We start from the raw sequence: 14,527 nt of genomic DNA, 5'->3' as shown, positions 1-14,527 counted from the left end.
AACACTAGAACTCCAATGAGCCTTAATAATAATAATAATAAATTTTATTTATACCCTGCCCTCCCCGGCCAGAGCCAGGCTCAGGGTGGCTAACACCAGTAAAATTACAGTAAAAACATGATGGGGGGGGGCACAATTTAAAATACAGGTTAAAATGCAATTTAAAATGCTGCCTCATTTTAAAAGTAGCCCATAGATCAAAACCATAAGGGGAGGGAAACATCAGGGTCAGACTGAGTCCAAACCAAAGGCCAGGCGGAACAGCTCTGTCTTGCAGGCCCTGCGGAAAGATGTCAAGTCCTGCAGGGCCCTGGTCTCTTGGGACAGAGCATTCCACCAAGTCGGGGCCAGTACTGAAAAGGCCCTGGCCCTAGTTGAAGGAATCTGAGTATTGGAAGATTCAGGACAGATCAAATGGAGCCCTTTTTCACACAGCGCACAGTTAAACTATTTTCCATGCCCTTAATGTTCTTTTGGTATTACAGGAGGACTATCTTTTGGGAATGAAGCATTACGACAAAGAAGAGTATCACGTGGCCATTGAGTTCCTGGAGAGAGCACTGAGGGGCTACCACGTGGCTGATACAGAGTGTCGGGTCTTGTGCGAAGGATCACAGAAGTTTGAGGACTATGAATACCTGGACTATAAGGCCACCCTCTACGAAGGGATTGCAGGTAGGGAGTTGCAGAGTGTGGGTGCGGCCACGCTAAAGTATTGATTTATTTCAAATGCAGAATACAGGGGGTATTTCACAACCCCCTGTGACAGGGCCAGGTGGGCTGATTCAAGTGGTTGAGGGGCACATGTGAGGTAACTGGTATGAAGGGTTTAAGAATAGAATAAAATTTATTACTTATACCCCGCCCATCTGGCGGGGTTTCCCCAGCCACTCTGGGCAGCTTCCAACAAAGTATTAAAATACAGTAGTCTGTTAAACATTAAAAGTTTCCCTAAACAGGGCTGCCTTCAGATGTCTTCTAAAAATCTGGTGGTTGTTTTTCTCTTTGGCATCTGGTGGGAGGGCTTTCCACAGGGCGGGTGCCACTACCGAGAAGGCCTTCTGCCTGGTTTCCTGTAACTTGGCTTCTCGCAGTGAGGGTACCGCCAGAAGTCCCTCGGACCTCAGCGTACGGGCAGAACGATGGGGGTGGAGACGCTCCTTCAGGTATACTGGGCCTTTGAGGTCATTGAGGGCTTTAAAGGTCAGCACCAACGCTTTGAATTGTGCTCGGAAATGTACTGGGAGCCAATGTAGGTCTTTCAAGACCAGTGTTATATGGTCTCGGCGGCCACTCCCAGTCACCAGTCTAGCTGCCACATTCTGGATTAGTTGTAGTTTCCGGGTCACCTTCAAAGGTAGCCCCACGTAGAGTGCATTGCAGTAGTCCAAGTGGGAGATAACCAGAGCATGCATCACTCTGGCGAGACAGTCCGCGGGCAGGGAGGGTCTCAGCCTGCGTACCAGGTGGAGCTGATAGACAGCTGCCCTGGACACAGAATTGACCTGTGCCTCCATGGACAGCTGTGAGTCCAAAATGACTCCCAGGCTGCGCACCTGGTCCTTCAGGGGCACAGTTACCCCATTCAGGACCAAGGAGTCCCCCACACCCGTCCGCCTCCTGTCCCCCCAAAACAGTACTTCTGTCTTGTCAGGATTCAACCTCAATCTGTTAGCTGCTATCCACCCTCCAACCATTTAAGGGCTTTATATACTAATAATAACACCTTGAACTTGACCCTGTGGAAAATTAGCAAGCAGTGGAGCTCTCTGAGCACAGGGGTTATATGGAGGAGGCAAGGCTTCACTCCTGTCAGCAATCGTGCTGCAGCATTCTGCTCTAACTGCAGCTTCCAAAGGAAGCCTCACATAGAGTGCATTGCAGTAATCTAGAAGTAGGTTGGAGAATGCACACACTGGGCCTGGGTTCAAGGACAACTGCCGGCCCCTGACACCACCTCATCTTCCTCTCCTCTCTCTTCCTTGATCCAATCTTGCACGGTTTCCGTGGTGGGTCTGGTTCCACGCTAGAGCCCCAGCCAATCTGGGGGCTTTGTGCTGCCTGCCAGTCACAAGGGCTGGCACTGCTTGCAAAGGTCACCTCCGTAGCCCTCTCCTTCCCTAGGTAGCCTAGCCGCTGGCAAGCACTCCGGAGTCCTGTGCGAAGATCCAAAATCTGCCGAGCTAAACAGTTTCTTCCTTGGCCACCAGCCCAGCAGGGTTAAGGATGGAGAGCATCATAAATGGCTTGATTGGCCGTTGGGGGAAAACACTGGCGAGGGTTCAAGGCCCGCTTGGCTGGAGGAGGCTTATTTAGCTAGGCCAGGAGAAGGGCTGGGGTTTATTTATCTCTCCTCCGGCTGCTGCTACTATGGAAAATGAAAGCTGCCGTTCAAAGGAGCAAACCACAGGCCTGAAGCAGTCCAGGTTCCTGTAAGCCGTGGGCTCCTAGGAGGCTGAGCCTGGTGATTGGCCAGCTTGCTCCCCTCCATCCTCTTCATCTCCACTTGAGTTGGCTTTGCAGCTCCTCTGCAGATGCCCTCCTTGGCCTCTCTGTGCCACCGCCTGTTCTTTTAAGATGTCGCGGGAGGAGGGGGCTTAGAGCTTGGACAAAGGGGTTTGGCTGCCCTCTTCATTCTTCTTGTTGTTTAGTCGTTTAGTCGTGTCCGCCTCTTCGTGACCCCCTGGACCAGAGCACGCCAGGCACTCCTGTCTTCCACTGCCTCCCGCAGTTTGGTCAAACTCATGCTGTAGCTTCGAGAACACTGTCCCACCATCTTGTCCTCTGTCATCCCCTTCTCCTCGCGCCCTCCATCTTTCCCAACATCAGGGTCTTTTCCAGGGAGTCTTCTCTTCTCATGAGGTGGCCAAAGTCTTGGAGCCTCAGCTTCAGGATCTGTCCTTCCAGTGAGCACTCAGGGCTGCTTTTCTTCAGAATGGAGACATTTGATCTTCTTGCAGTCCATGGGACTCTCAAGAGTCTCCTCCAGCACCAGAATTCAAAAGCATCCATTCTTTGGCGATCAGCCTTCTTGATGGTCCAGCTCTCACTTCCATACATCACTACTGGGAAAACCATAGCTTTAACTATACGGACCTTTGTCGGCAAGGTGATGTCTCTGCTTTTTAAGATGCTGTCTAGGTTGGTCATTGCTTTTCTCCATTCTTAGTCACAGGCTACAATAGAATAGTAGAACTGGAAGGGACCCCCCCCCCAAGGGTCATCTGGTTCGGCCCCTGCAATGCCGGAACTGCAGCCAGAGAACCTCTGACAGACTGCCGTCCAACCTCTGCTTTAAAACCTCTGGCGAAGGAGAGTCCACCACCTTCCAAGGGAGTCCGCTCCACTGTCAGACAGTTCTTACTGTAAGAAAGTTCTTCTGAATGTTTAATTGGAATCTCCTTTATTGTAACTTGAAGCCATGGGTTCGAGTCCCACCCTTCCAGAGCAGGAAAATACAAGCATGCTCCCTCTTCCCTGTGACAGCCCTTGAGATACTTGATTTATATACCTCCCTTTCATCCAAAGATCCCAGGGTGGTGTACAACATGAAGAACATAAATTTATGGATCATCATCATCATCAAAATCATAGAACTCCCTAGTCAAACTCCCTGCAATGCAGGAACATTTCCCTGTTGGGGTTGAATCCACAACCTTGACATGATCAGCACCACAACTGAGATAACTTCCTTGCACATAATACAGACAATAATAACAGACAGCATACTAAAAAAATAATCTTCTACATTTCCTGAGCTGGTGTGGATGGCGAATGTCTGAAGAATAGGAAATAAAATCTCGCCCGATGACATAAAAGCATTCTAGATCCTTTGTCGCCCTGGAAACAGACAGTTTATGTGTTATTTCCCCCGCAATAGCCAAAGTCCATAAGTTCTTATATGACAAAGACAAATGGAGGTGGTTTTTAAAAAGGTTTTCCATTGCTCAGCTATGGAAATCCTAGCATCAGCAGACATCCATGCCCAAAGTTCTTTACGGTGGCAAGCTTTCATGTTGTCAGTCCACATGTTCAGTAATGTCAGGATTTCACTTGTGGATGTCCAGTGGTCCTGAATTTTGGAGAAGGAGGCAGGGACAGCCACCAGCCTGGATGGCTTTAAAATAGACAAAAGCATGGAAGAGGAGGGGGCTATCGATGGCTTCTAGCCTTACTGGCTCTGCTCTGCCACCGCAGTTGGAGGGAGGGATGCTTCTGAATGCCTGTTGCTGGAAACCTCAGAAGGAGAGAGTTGCTCTTGTGGGTCCTGTGGTGACTACACAAGGAAGTGTCCTGAAAGTAGAAGATTTGCATTCATTTGGTTTAAGCCTATTTGCGTGGCAGGTTCCCGCCCCCCGCCCAGTGGAAATAAAGACACATGACGCAGTTATTAAGGTTGATGGGCTAAATAAGGCCACAACTTTATTGGTTACAGGTGTTGAGCGGTATTGCCTTAGGCATTGGTCCTAACTGACTATATCTGACTTCAGCCCGTCCACTGGAAGTCCGGGAAGGGTTAACCACCAGTAGGGGGAGTCCGGCTGATGCACATCAACTAGGAACTCCCCCGGGGTCACCAATAGGGGGCGTGGCTTAGGCCTTCACCTCCCCAGGCTTCAGACAGGGCCATGCCCCCCGGAATCCTTTACTGGACTACCCTTCAATATGTGGGGCAGGTGATGGCGCTTCCTCCCCTCTTCCATCTACAAAACAATACCAATGCCTAACCGCCAATACCAAGAAAATTGTGATGATTTGCTATCAGGTAGGCGAAAACCAAGTGGCTGGTGCCAATTTGCCAAGTGGAAAAATTCCTACCAGGCCCCTCAATGGTGACCAACCAAGGTCCATAGCAAGGTCAAGGAATGAAAACCCTATAGGGCAGGAGGATGGGAAACAGGAACAGCTGGCAGGTGGGGAAGGAGGGAGATCCCCAGCCGCGTCCTGCCTTTATAGGGCAGGCCATGCCCACAGAGCCAGCTGATTGGCTGGCCAGGGGCTGACGTGGCTGGGGATTCCCCCAATCCGCAGGCAGAAGTGGCTTACTCTTACCCTTTAAGAGATACTAACTGAAAACATGCAGAGAAGGAATTGTAGGGAGACTACAGTTTTTCCCTTTCCTTCTCTTGGAGACTTTTAGAGTTCCAGCTGTCCTGGCCCATAGCTGTCAAGTGTCCGTTATTTGAAGGGACAGTCCCTTATTCCAAGGCCAAGTCCCGCTGCTGTCCCTTATTGATGGATGTCCCTTAAATGATGTCCCTTAAATTTTAAAGGAAGCAGCTCCTCTCCCTCCCTCCCTCGCTGCCGGCCAGGGGAGAGGGAGGCTCCAGCTGTGTTGCTTGGCTGCGTTGCTCGCCCAATAAGGAGTCTGAGAACGACTGGGGGGGTGGAGCTTGCATGCCTTGTGTGTGGCTAGTTAATGAAAGCTTTTTGAATGCTGGACGCCATTTTGTGGCACATGCTGCTGCAAACTTTGCAGTGCAAGGCCAGGCCGGGGAGCCATCCTAAGTTGAGGCTGCATAGGGCTTGTGGTGCATGTGATTCAGATTCTATTCAGTTGAACCTTTGGTTACAAAGTTGGTTGGGCAGTGTTCTCGGAGCATGAGTTTGACCAGACTGCAGGAGGACAGGAAGACTGGAGTGCCTGGAACAGGTGAGGCCGCAGGTCCCTTATTTTGGCTGCTGGTCCCTTCTTTTCAAGGCTGCTGGTCCCTTATTTTCAAATCTGTAAGTTGACAGCTATGCCCTGGCCTTGTGTCCAAATGGTAACCAAAGGCAAGCAGGAGCCAGCTTTTCCACCAGCCTCTTCTCATTCCTCATCCAGCGATGGCTAATCCATCAGGCTGCCGGGAGAGTCCAGCTTCCAGCTCTTCCTCTCCTTGAACTGCAGCCTTTGTGAGAGCTCTAGAACTAAGAGCAAGAGCCCGGATTTGCTTCACGCAGCTTGCTAAACCGAAAGGTTCATTGCTGCTGCTGTTAGCTGAATTCCCACAAGGGTAGCGTGGAAGGGTGAAGGTAGAAGAGCTGTGGCTGTGCTCTCTTCCCTTGCTTCCTGCTTCCCCAGTCGAAGGGACAGGAAGGCAAGGTCAGCAATCCCCACCAGTGGCCTTCCCGATTCATGGACTTGCGACTCGATCTCCCTCGCTGCCTCCCTGTATCTGCCTAAACATTTAAGGCACAAACACAGGCTTGAAGCAAAAGCCAAACACATCTGCTTGGCTATTGCAGGACATTCCAGCCCCTTCCTTGCCATCAGCTCAAGCAGAAATTCAACCCACTCCCCTGTTTCTGCAAGGGGAGATTTGGAGAGCTGTCCGTGGGCGTGCAAAGCCTGATTTTCCACATGCTCCCCCAAACATTGCAAAGTACAGAGGGATTAGTGTGTTACTGAGAATCAGGAAAGAGAGGATCTGCCTCCACTCAGCTCCTTTATTGTCCCTCTGGATCACTCCCCCGCTCCTCATCCCACTCCCCCTAATTCCACTTTCACTAGATCATCGCCATGTTCCCTCCCCCCTCGCTGTGCATTGCAGGGACACCACAAAACATAATAAAACTGCACGTATAACCCTATCAAGTTTGCTAATGTGCACTAGTCATGGTTGTGTGCTCAGGTAGAAATTGGCGATGACTTGCTGGGCTGCTGGCCACGATCCGTTCAGAAGGCAGGCAGGCAGGAGCAATGCGATTTGTGGGTGCCAGCTGCATAAAAATGGTTTGCAGGGTGGGTGGAGGGAGACAAGGGCACAATCAGTCAGGAGAAGGCAACACAGCTCAGACAGGGTGCAGTGAGGAGTCGTGAGGGTGGCATGGCTCTAGGGCAGTGAAAGATGGCAAGGGAAAGATGGAAAGGCAGGGCTTAATCTCCCTGTTTCACTTTGCATTTTGCCCTTTCTTCTTGTTGCCTGCACATCACTCCCAACAGGTGGGGAGCAAAGAGGTTAGAGACAGAGGGTTGTGTGTCATCTTGCAGTGATTTTCAAGCTCCTCTCTGCAATGAGGATGATCTGTGGAGGCCTGTTGGCTGAGGGGCAGCCTTTCAGTTCAGTAGAAAGGAATTCAGAGCAAGTGTTTCATATTCTGGAGTTGGAATCCTGCAGAAACTTGGGAGGAGGGGAAAGTGATTGATGTCACAGTGGCCCCAAAGTCTGGGCACTTGACAAAGTCTTCCTTTGCCCTTCTCCTACCTAAAACACAAGACCCTTAAGTGTTTGGGGGCATGATATTTCAGAGGGGACAAAGCTCAGACTACAAATGCATCCTCCCTGTGGCTGTTCAGAAAGTCCCTCCTACCTGAGTTGAGGAGAGGGCAGACTAAGTACGGAAGTGACTCTCCATCCCAATTGATGCCTGTTTAAAGGTAAAGGGACCCCTGACCATTAGGTCCAGTCGTGGATGACTCTGGGGTTGCAGTGCTCATCTCGCTTTATTGGCCAAGGGAGCCGGTGTACAGCTTCCAGGTCATGTGTCCAGCATGATTAAGCCGCTTCTGGCGAGCCAGAGCAGTGCACGGAAATGCCATTTACCTTCCCTTCCCGCCGGAGTGGTACCTATTTATCTACTTGCACTTTGACGTGCTTTTGAACTGCTAGGTTGGCAGGAGCTGGGACTGAGCAACGGCAGCTCACCAAGTTGCAGGGATTCGAACTGCCGACCTTCTGATTGGCAAGCCCAAGAGGCTCAGTGGTTTAGACCACAGTGCAAATCAATGAAATTTGATGAGAGTGACTTGCACATTGCCTTCTGTTTATCTAGCTCCTTTTGAATTATGGCTGGTTGTTGACCTTCGGCTCGGGGGATTGCAACACTTCATCTGATTCCCATCACCAACGGTCTGCAGAAGGCGGGTGGCTCACAACCTCTTCTGCGTAACATTTTGCAGCTGGAAGAAAATGCCATTTTGACAAAAATCATTAGTTGCTTCCCCCGCCCACGGGAAGGGACTTAATTTAAGGAAACAAAACACTTATAGATCATCATGAGCAACATCATGCCTCCCTACCCATAAGGTCATAAGTTTATTGTTTTTCTAACCAAAGTCCACAAGAAATTTGTATTAGGCAATTTTGTTTTTGGCAAGTTTTGGGCGAAGACATACAGCTGTGTCAGCAGAACCAAAGTGACCTCCCTGTTGGAAATGTTTTGATGAGTATATGGCAAAATACTGCTCAAAAAAAGATATGCTAATATGCCTAGATTAAAATGCGAAGTACTGGATGGAAGAAAAATGAGTAAGGAAAGATAATAAGAATATATAGATGATTTGAGGAGACTGTAGAATGCAAAGATTATTGTAAATTGTATCATGTGGAGGAAATCGAGTGGGGTCCAGAGGAAAGCAGAGTAAGACGTTTGGAACTATCTTGGCCGCAGGAGTTACCCGAAGGAGATATACAAGACGCCACCCAACCACTTTAGGGACTACGCTCAGGATTCGTGTAGAGTTTACTCGTGAGACTTTTATTCTTCCAAGGATACCCCACAAGGCAGTGGAGGTTTCCTTCTCCTAGAAGGGCTACCATCCCCGACTGATGTGCCCCATCAGTCTGTCTATTAGGCAATAGTATTAATAAAATAATTCAGAACATACAGTGGTACCTCGGGTACCTGAAACTGTTCTTAACCTGAAGCACCACTTTAGCTAATGAGGCCTTCTGCTGCCACCGGGCTGCCGGAGCACGATTTCTGTTCTCATCCTGAAGCAAAGTTCTTAACCTGAAGCACTATTTCTTGGTTAGCGGAGTCTGTAACCTGAAGCATATGTAACTCGAGGTATCACTGTACAGTCAAACCTCGGCTCCTGAACGCCTCTGTTTGGGAACCTTCTGACTCCCAAAAGCTGAAAATCCAGAAGTAAATGCTCTGGTTTTTGAAGGTTTTTTGTAAGTTTTTTGAACGTCCGACGTGGCTTCCGCTTGAGTGCACGAAACTCCTGCAACCAATCGGAAGCCACGCCTTGGTTTTCGAACATTTTGGAAGCCGAACGGGCTTCCAGAACAGATGACGTTCGACAACTGAGGTTTGACTGTATATCCATAATTGGGGGAAAAACCATAATATTAAAAAAATGCTTTGACAAGTTCCTGAGCATTAAAACGTGGTTTCCCTTCTGCATCTCTGGCAGTTCCAATTTCTGAAAATCCAATTTGCCAACATCCGCGATGTAAGAGAGACACAAACAAGCTGAAATCCAGCTTGATTTGACATTAAACCTCCGAATCACCACAACAATTTATAGCGATTATATCTAACTCGTTTTTCCTGATTTCTTTTGCAGAGAGTGCATAGAGGGGCCTCTCTCTGTGTTACGGAAATATCATTGTCCCTTAAAAGAAACTGGACCATGCCTGTTTGCTTCTGCGAACAAAGGTTTCAGAAAGCGATCTCTTGGGTCTCTATTTAGGGGGCAGGCTAGCAGATGATGAGTGATGCCTTCCTGCTGAGGTTGACCACAAACACAAAGTCGGTCTGCATATGGGACCCCCCACCCCTTCCCAAGTTTTAACACTTATATTTAACCTTGTTTTCATTTCATCAGTTGAATGAAATGCGAGTGGACATCCAAAATATGAGAACATAAGCGGAGCCTGCAGGATTAGGCCAGTGGTCCCTCCTGTGCTCACGGGGGCCAGCCAGAAGCCACAAAGGCAAACCCACAAGCAGGACCTGAGTGCGAGAGCTACTCTCCCCTCCTGCAGTTTCAAGCAACAGGAATTCAGGAGCATTGCTGTTGTGCTGGGCCTGGGGGTAACCCGTGAAACGCAGTCCAGGTCTAGTCCAGAAACGAAGGTTCTGCTAGGAGTCAGTCTGGCAGGGCCAAGGCAGGAAACCAGGCAAGGACAGGTACAGCAATGTCGCTCCCGCAACCTGGGGCGGGGTCCGACAGCCTTTTATCTCTGTCAGGGTATCGGCCAGTCCTGATCCCCCAGCGACTCATCTCCCTGTTTTGCCCAAGGGCGAGCGCTCCTCCTGCAAGTACTCAGGTCTCTCCATCTCTCAGACCTGAGTCTCTGCAGCTCAGGAGATGTCTGTAGGTTGCTAGACCCAGGGGCCACCTCAGCCTCCCCTGACCCAACTGGTAGTGGAGCAGCTGTAAGTGATGGCCCAGCTGGAGGCAACAAGGTCATCCCCGCATCTGGAGCCAGGGCAGGCTCAGGCCCCTGACCCGGCCCAGCTGGGGTTTGTTGCGGGGGAACCTGTGCAGACTGGGGCTCTTCAGGATCAGGCCCCAGACTTGGTTCAGGTGATGCCTGAGTGAGGCAAAGGATCCGGTGCGGACTGAGACTCCTCTGGTTCTGAGTCTGAGCCCAAGTCCCAGGCTATGACAGCTGTCACTTACTGAGGAGGCTGAGCAGAGCCACCGTAACCTATACCAGGTTGGGAAGGCTGCACTAGAAACCTGTTGTTCTTGTTTAGTCGTTTAGTCGTGTCCGACTCTTCGTGACCCCATGGACCAGAGCACGCCAGGCACCTCTGTCCTCCACTACCTCCCGCAGTTTGGTCAAACTCATGCTGGTAACCTCGAAAACACTAACCAACCATCTCGTCCTCTGTCGCCCCCTTCTCCTTGTGCCCTCCATCTTTCCCAGCATCAGTGTCTTCTCCAGGGAGTCTTCTCTTCTCATGAGGTGGCCAAAGTACTGGAGCCTCAGCTTCACGATCTGTCCTTCCAGTGAGCACTCAGGGCTGATTTCCTTAAGAATGGATGCGTTTGATCTTCTTGCAGTCCATGGGACTCTCAAGAGTCTTCTCCAGCACCATAATTCAAAAGCATCAATTCTTCGGTGATCAGCCTTCTTTATGGTCCAGCTCTCACTTCCATACATCACTACTGGGAAAACCATAGCTTTAACTATACGGACCTTTGTTGGCAAGGTGATGTCTCTACTTTTTAAGATGCTGTCTAGGCCTGTCATTGCCCTTCTCCCAAGAAGCAGGAGTCTTTTAATTTCGTGGCTGCTGTCACCATCTGCAGTGATCATGGAGCCCAAGAAAGTAAAATCTCTCACAGCCTCCATTTCTTCCCCTTCTATTTGCCAGGAGGTGATGGGACCAGTGGCCATGATCTTCGTTTTTTTGATGTTGAGCTTCAAACCATATTTTGCGCTCTCCTCTTTCACCCTCATTAAAAGGTTCTTTAATTCCTCCTCACTTTCTGCCATCAAGGTTGTGTCATCTGCATATCTGAGGTTGTTGATATTTCTTCCGGCAATCTTAATTCCAGTTTGGGATTCATCCAGCCCAGCCTTTCGCATGATGTATTCTGCATATAAATTAAATAAGCAGGGAGACAAAATACAGCCTTGTCGTACTCCTTTCCCAATTTTGAACCAATCAGTTGTTCCATATCCAGTTCTAACTGTAGCTTCTTGTCCCACATAGAGATTTCTCAGGAGACAGATGAGGTGATCAGGCACTCCCATTTCTTTAAGAACTTGCCATAGTTTGCTGTGGTCGACACAGTCAAAGGCTTTTGCATAGTCAATGAAGCAGAAGTAGATGTCTTTCTGGAACTCTCTAGCTTTCTCCATAATCCAGCGCATGTTTGCAATTTGGTCTCTGGTTCCTCTGCCTCTTCTAAATCCAGCTTGCACTTCTGGGAGTTCTCAATCCACATACTGCTTGAGCCTTCCTTGTAGAATTTTAAGCATAACCTTGCTAGCGTGTGAAATGAGTGCAATTGTGCGGTAGTTGGAGCATTCTTTGGCACTGCCCTTCTTTGGGATTGAGATGTAGACTGATCTTCTCCAATCTTCTGGCCACTGCTGAGTTTTCCAAATTTGCTGGCATATTGAGTGTAGCACCTTAACAGCATCATCTTTTAAAATTTTAAATAGTTCAGCTGGAATACCATCACTTCCACTGGCCTTGTTATTTGCAGTGCTTTCTAAGGCCCATTTGACTTCACTTTCCAGGATTTCTGGCTCAAGGTCAGCAACCACACTACCTGGGGTGTACGAGACATCCATATCTTTCTGGTATAATTCCTCTGTGTATTCTTGCCACCTCTTCTTGATGTCTTCTGCTTCTGTTAGGTCCTTACCACTTTTGTCCTTTATTATGGTAATCTTTGTACGAAATGTTCCTTTCATATCTCCAATTTTCTTGAACAGATCTCTGGTTCTTCCCATTCTGTTGTTTTCCTCTATTTGTTTGCATTGCTCGTTTAAGAAGGCCTTCTTGTCTCTCCTTGCTATTCTTTGGAAATCTGCATTCAATTTCCTGTATCTTTCACTATCTCCCTCACATTTTGCTTGCCTTCTCTCCCCCACTATTTGTAAGGCCTCGTTGGACAGCCACTTTGCTTTCTTGCATTTCCTTTTCATTGGGATGGTTTTCATTGCTGCCTCCTGTACAATGTTACGAGCCTCCATCCATAGTTCTTCAGGCACTCTGTCCACCAAATCTAAATCCTTAAACCTGTTCGTCACTTCCACTGTGTATTCATAAGGGATTTGACTTAGATTGTATCTTACCGGCCCAGTGGTTTTTCCTACTTTCTTCAGTTTAAGCTTGAATTTTGCTATAAGAAGCTGATGATCTGAGCCACAGTCAGCTCCAGGTCTTGTTTTTGCTGACTGTATAGAGCTTCTCCATCTTTGGCTGCAGAGAATATAATCAATCTGATTTCGATACTGCCCATCTGGTGATGTCCATGTGTAGAGTCGTCTCTTGTGTTGTTGGAAAAGCGTGTTTGTGATGACCAGCTTGTTCTCTTGACAGAACTCTATTAGCCTTTGCCCTGCTTCGTTTTGATCTCCAAGGCCAAACTTGCCAGTTGTTCCTTTTATCTCTTGATTCCCTACTTTAGCATTCCAATCCCCTATAATGAGAAGAACATCCTTCTTTGGTGTCACTTCTATAAGGTCTTGTAAGTCTTCATAGAATTGGTCTATTTCAGTTTCTTCAGCACCAGTAGTTGGTGCATAAACTTGGATTACTGTGATGTTAAAAGGTCTGCCTTGGATTCGTATCGAGATCATTCTATCATTTTTGAGATTGCATCCCAGTACGGCTTTTGCCACTCTTTTGTTGACTATGAGGGCCACTCCATTTCTTTTACGGGTTTCTTGCCCACAGTAGTAGATGTGATGGTCATCCGAACTGAATTCGCCCATTCCCGCCCATTTTAGTTCACTGATGCCCAGGATGTCAATATTTATTCTTGCCATCTCATTTTTGACCACCTCCAACTTACCCAGGTTCATGGTTCTTACATTCCAGGTTCCTATGCAATATTTTTCTTTACAGCATTGGACTTTCCTTTCGCTTCCAGGCATATCCGCAACTGAGCGTCCTTTCGGCTTTGGCCCAGCCGCTTCATCAGCTCTGGATCTACTTGTACTTGCCCTCCGCTCTTCCCCAGTAGCATGTTGGACGCCTTCCGACCTGAGGGGCTCATCTTCCAGCGTCATAACTTTTATATGCCTGTTGTCTTTGTCCATGGAGTTTTCTTGGCAAGGATACTGGAGTGGCTTGCCGGTTCCTCCTCCAGGTGGATCACGTTTGGTCAAAACTCTCCACTATGACCTGTTCATCTTGTGTGCCCTGCTCGGCGTAGTTCATAGCTTCTCTGAGTTCTTCAAGCCCCTTCGCCACGGCAAGGCAGTGATCCATGAAGGGCACTAGAAACCTATAAAACCCCATATGACATAGAATCATAGAATTACAGAGCTGGAGGGGGCTCCCGAGGGTCATCTAGTCCAACCCTGGCAATGCAGAAATCTCAACTCGGTCATCCCTGAGGGATGGCCATTCAATCTTTGCTTAAAAACCTCCAATGAAGAAGAGAATCATAGGATGTTGGAAGGTACACTGGGGGTCATCTAGAGATGTTGGACAGTGGACTGGACTCCCCAAGAAGGTGGTGTACTGTCTTTCATGGGTGGTTTGTAACAAGAGACTGGATGGCCATTGCTTAAGCATTCTTCAGCTGTGATTCCTGCATTAGGAGGGCTGGCCTAGATGACCCTTAGGGTCACTTCCAACTTTCTATGCCAGATTTTAGTGTATTTTCATGCACCCAAGCAGCTGAAATAGACTGAAAGGAAGCATTTAGCTATAGTCTGTACCGTAACATATAGTCTGTCCCCTGTACTTTCTCCTAAATCCCTTTCCTTCAGTGTAGAAGTTTTTGAAGTTGAGTAACGAACCAATGCTTATTAAACGTGTTGCTTTTCTTGTGTTGCTGTTTATTCCTCATTAGATCGCAGGAAGCTGAGGTTTTTGTTAGGTTGTGTGTGAACATAACAGACAACACAGCGATTCTTCAAACAGCTCTTGTTTATTCACAGGCCCAGAACAGAACAGGGTTGAGAGGTTCAGCCAACCTGCTTATATAGAGCTCAACTACAAAGCAACAGTAACAACTTTCTGTAACTATCCAATCACTGAACGTCACTTTCAGTTCCTTATTTGCATATGTGGACCTGAGTGAAAACTAAACTATCTACAGTATCCCCCTGCTGACCCAGGGTGAGAACTTCAGTACATAACAGGTTTTTTGGTTCCTTCCTCCTGTTTGAGA

The 14,527-nt window shown here is 48.3% G+C and overlaps 1 protein-coding gene across 1 annotated transcript in view; it reads left to right on the top strand.

The window, feature by feature from the left end:
- P3H2 (prolyl 3-hydroxylase 2) overlaps positions 1–14,527 on the top strand; it is a 129,845-nt gene that overhangs the window by 87,339 nt on the left and 27,979 nt on the right. The window contains exon 3 of the mRNA XM_053390860.1: positions 486–675. Within this exon, the coding sequence (XP_053246835.1) occupies positions 486–675 (190 nt within the window). The remainder of the gene's footprint in view (positions 1–485; positions 676–14,527) is intronic.

This window comes from Podarcis raffonei, chromosome 5, assembly GCF_027172205.1.
Source record: "Podarcis raffonei isolate rPodRaf1 chromosome 5, rPodRaf1.pri, whole genome shotgun sequence".
Lineage (NCBI taxonomy): Eukaryota > Metazoa > Chordata > Lepidosauria > Squamata > Lacertidae > Podarcis > Podarcis raffonei.
Note: the sequence above shows the minus strand (reverse complement) of the source record. Positions and strands in the feature narration are given on the sequence as shown.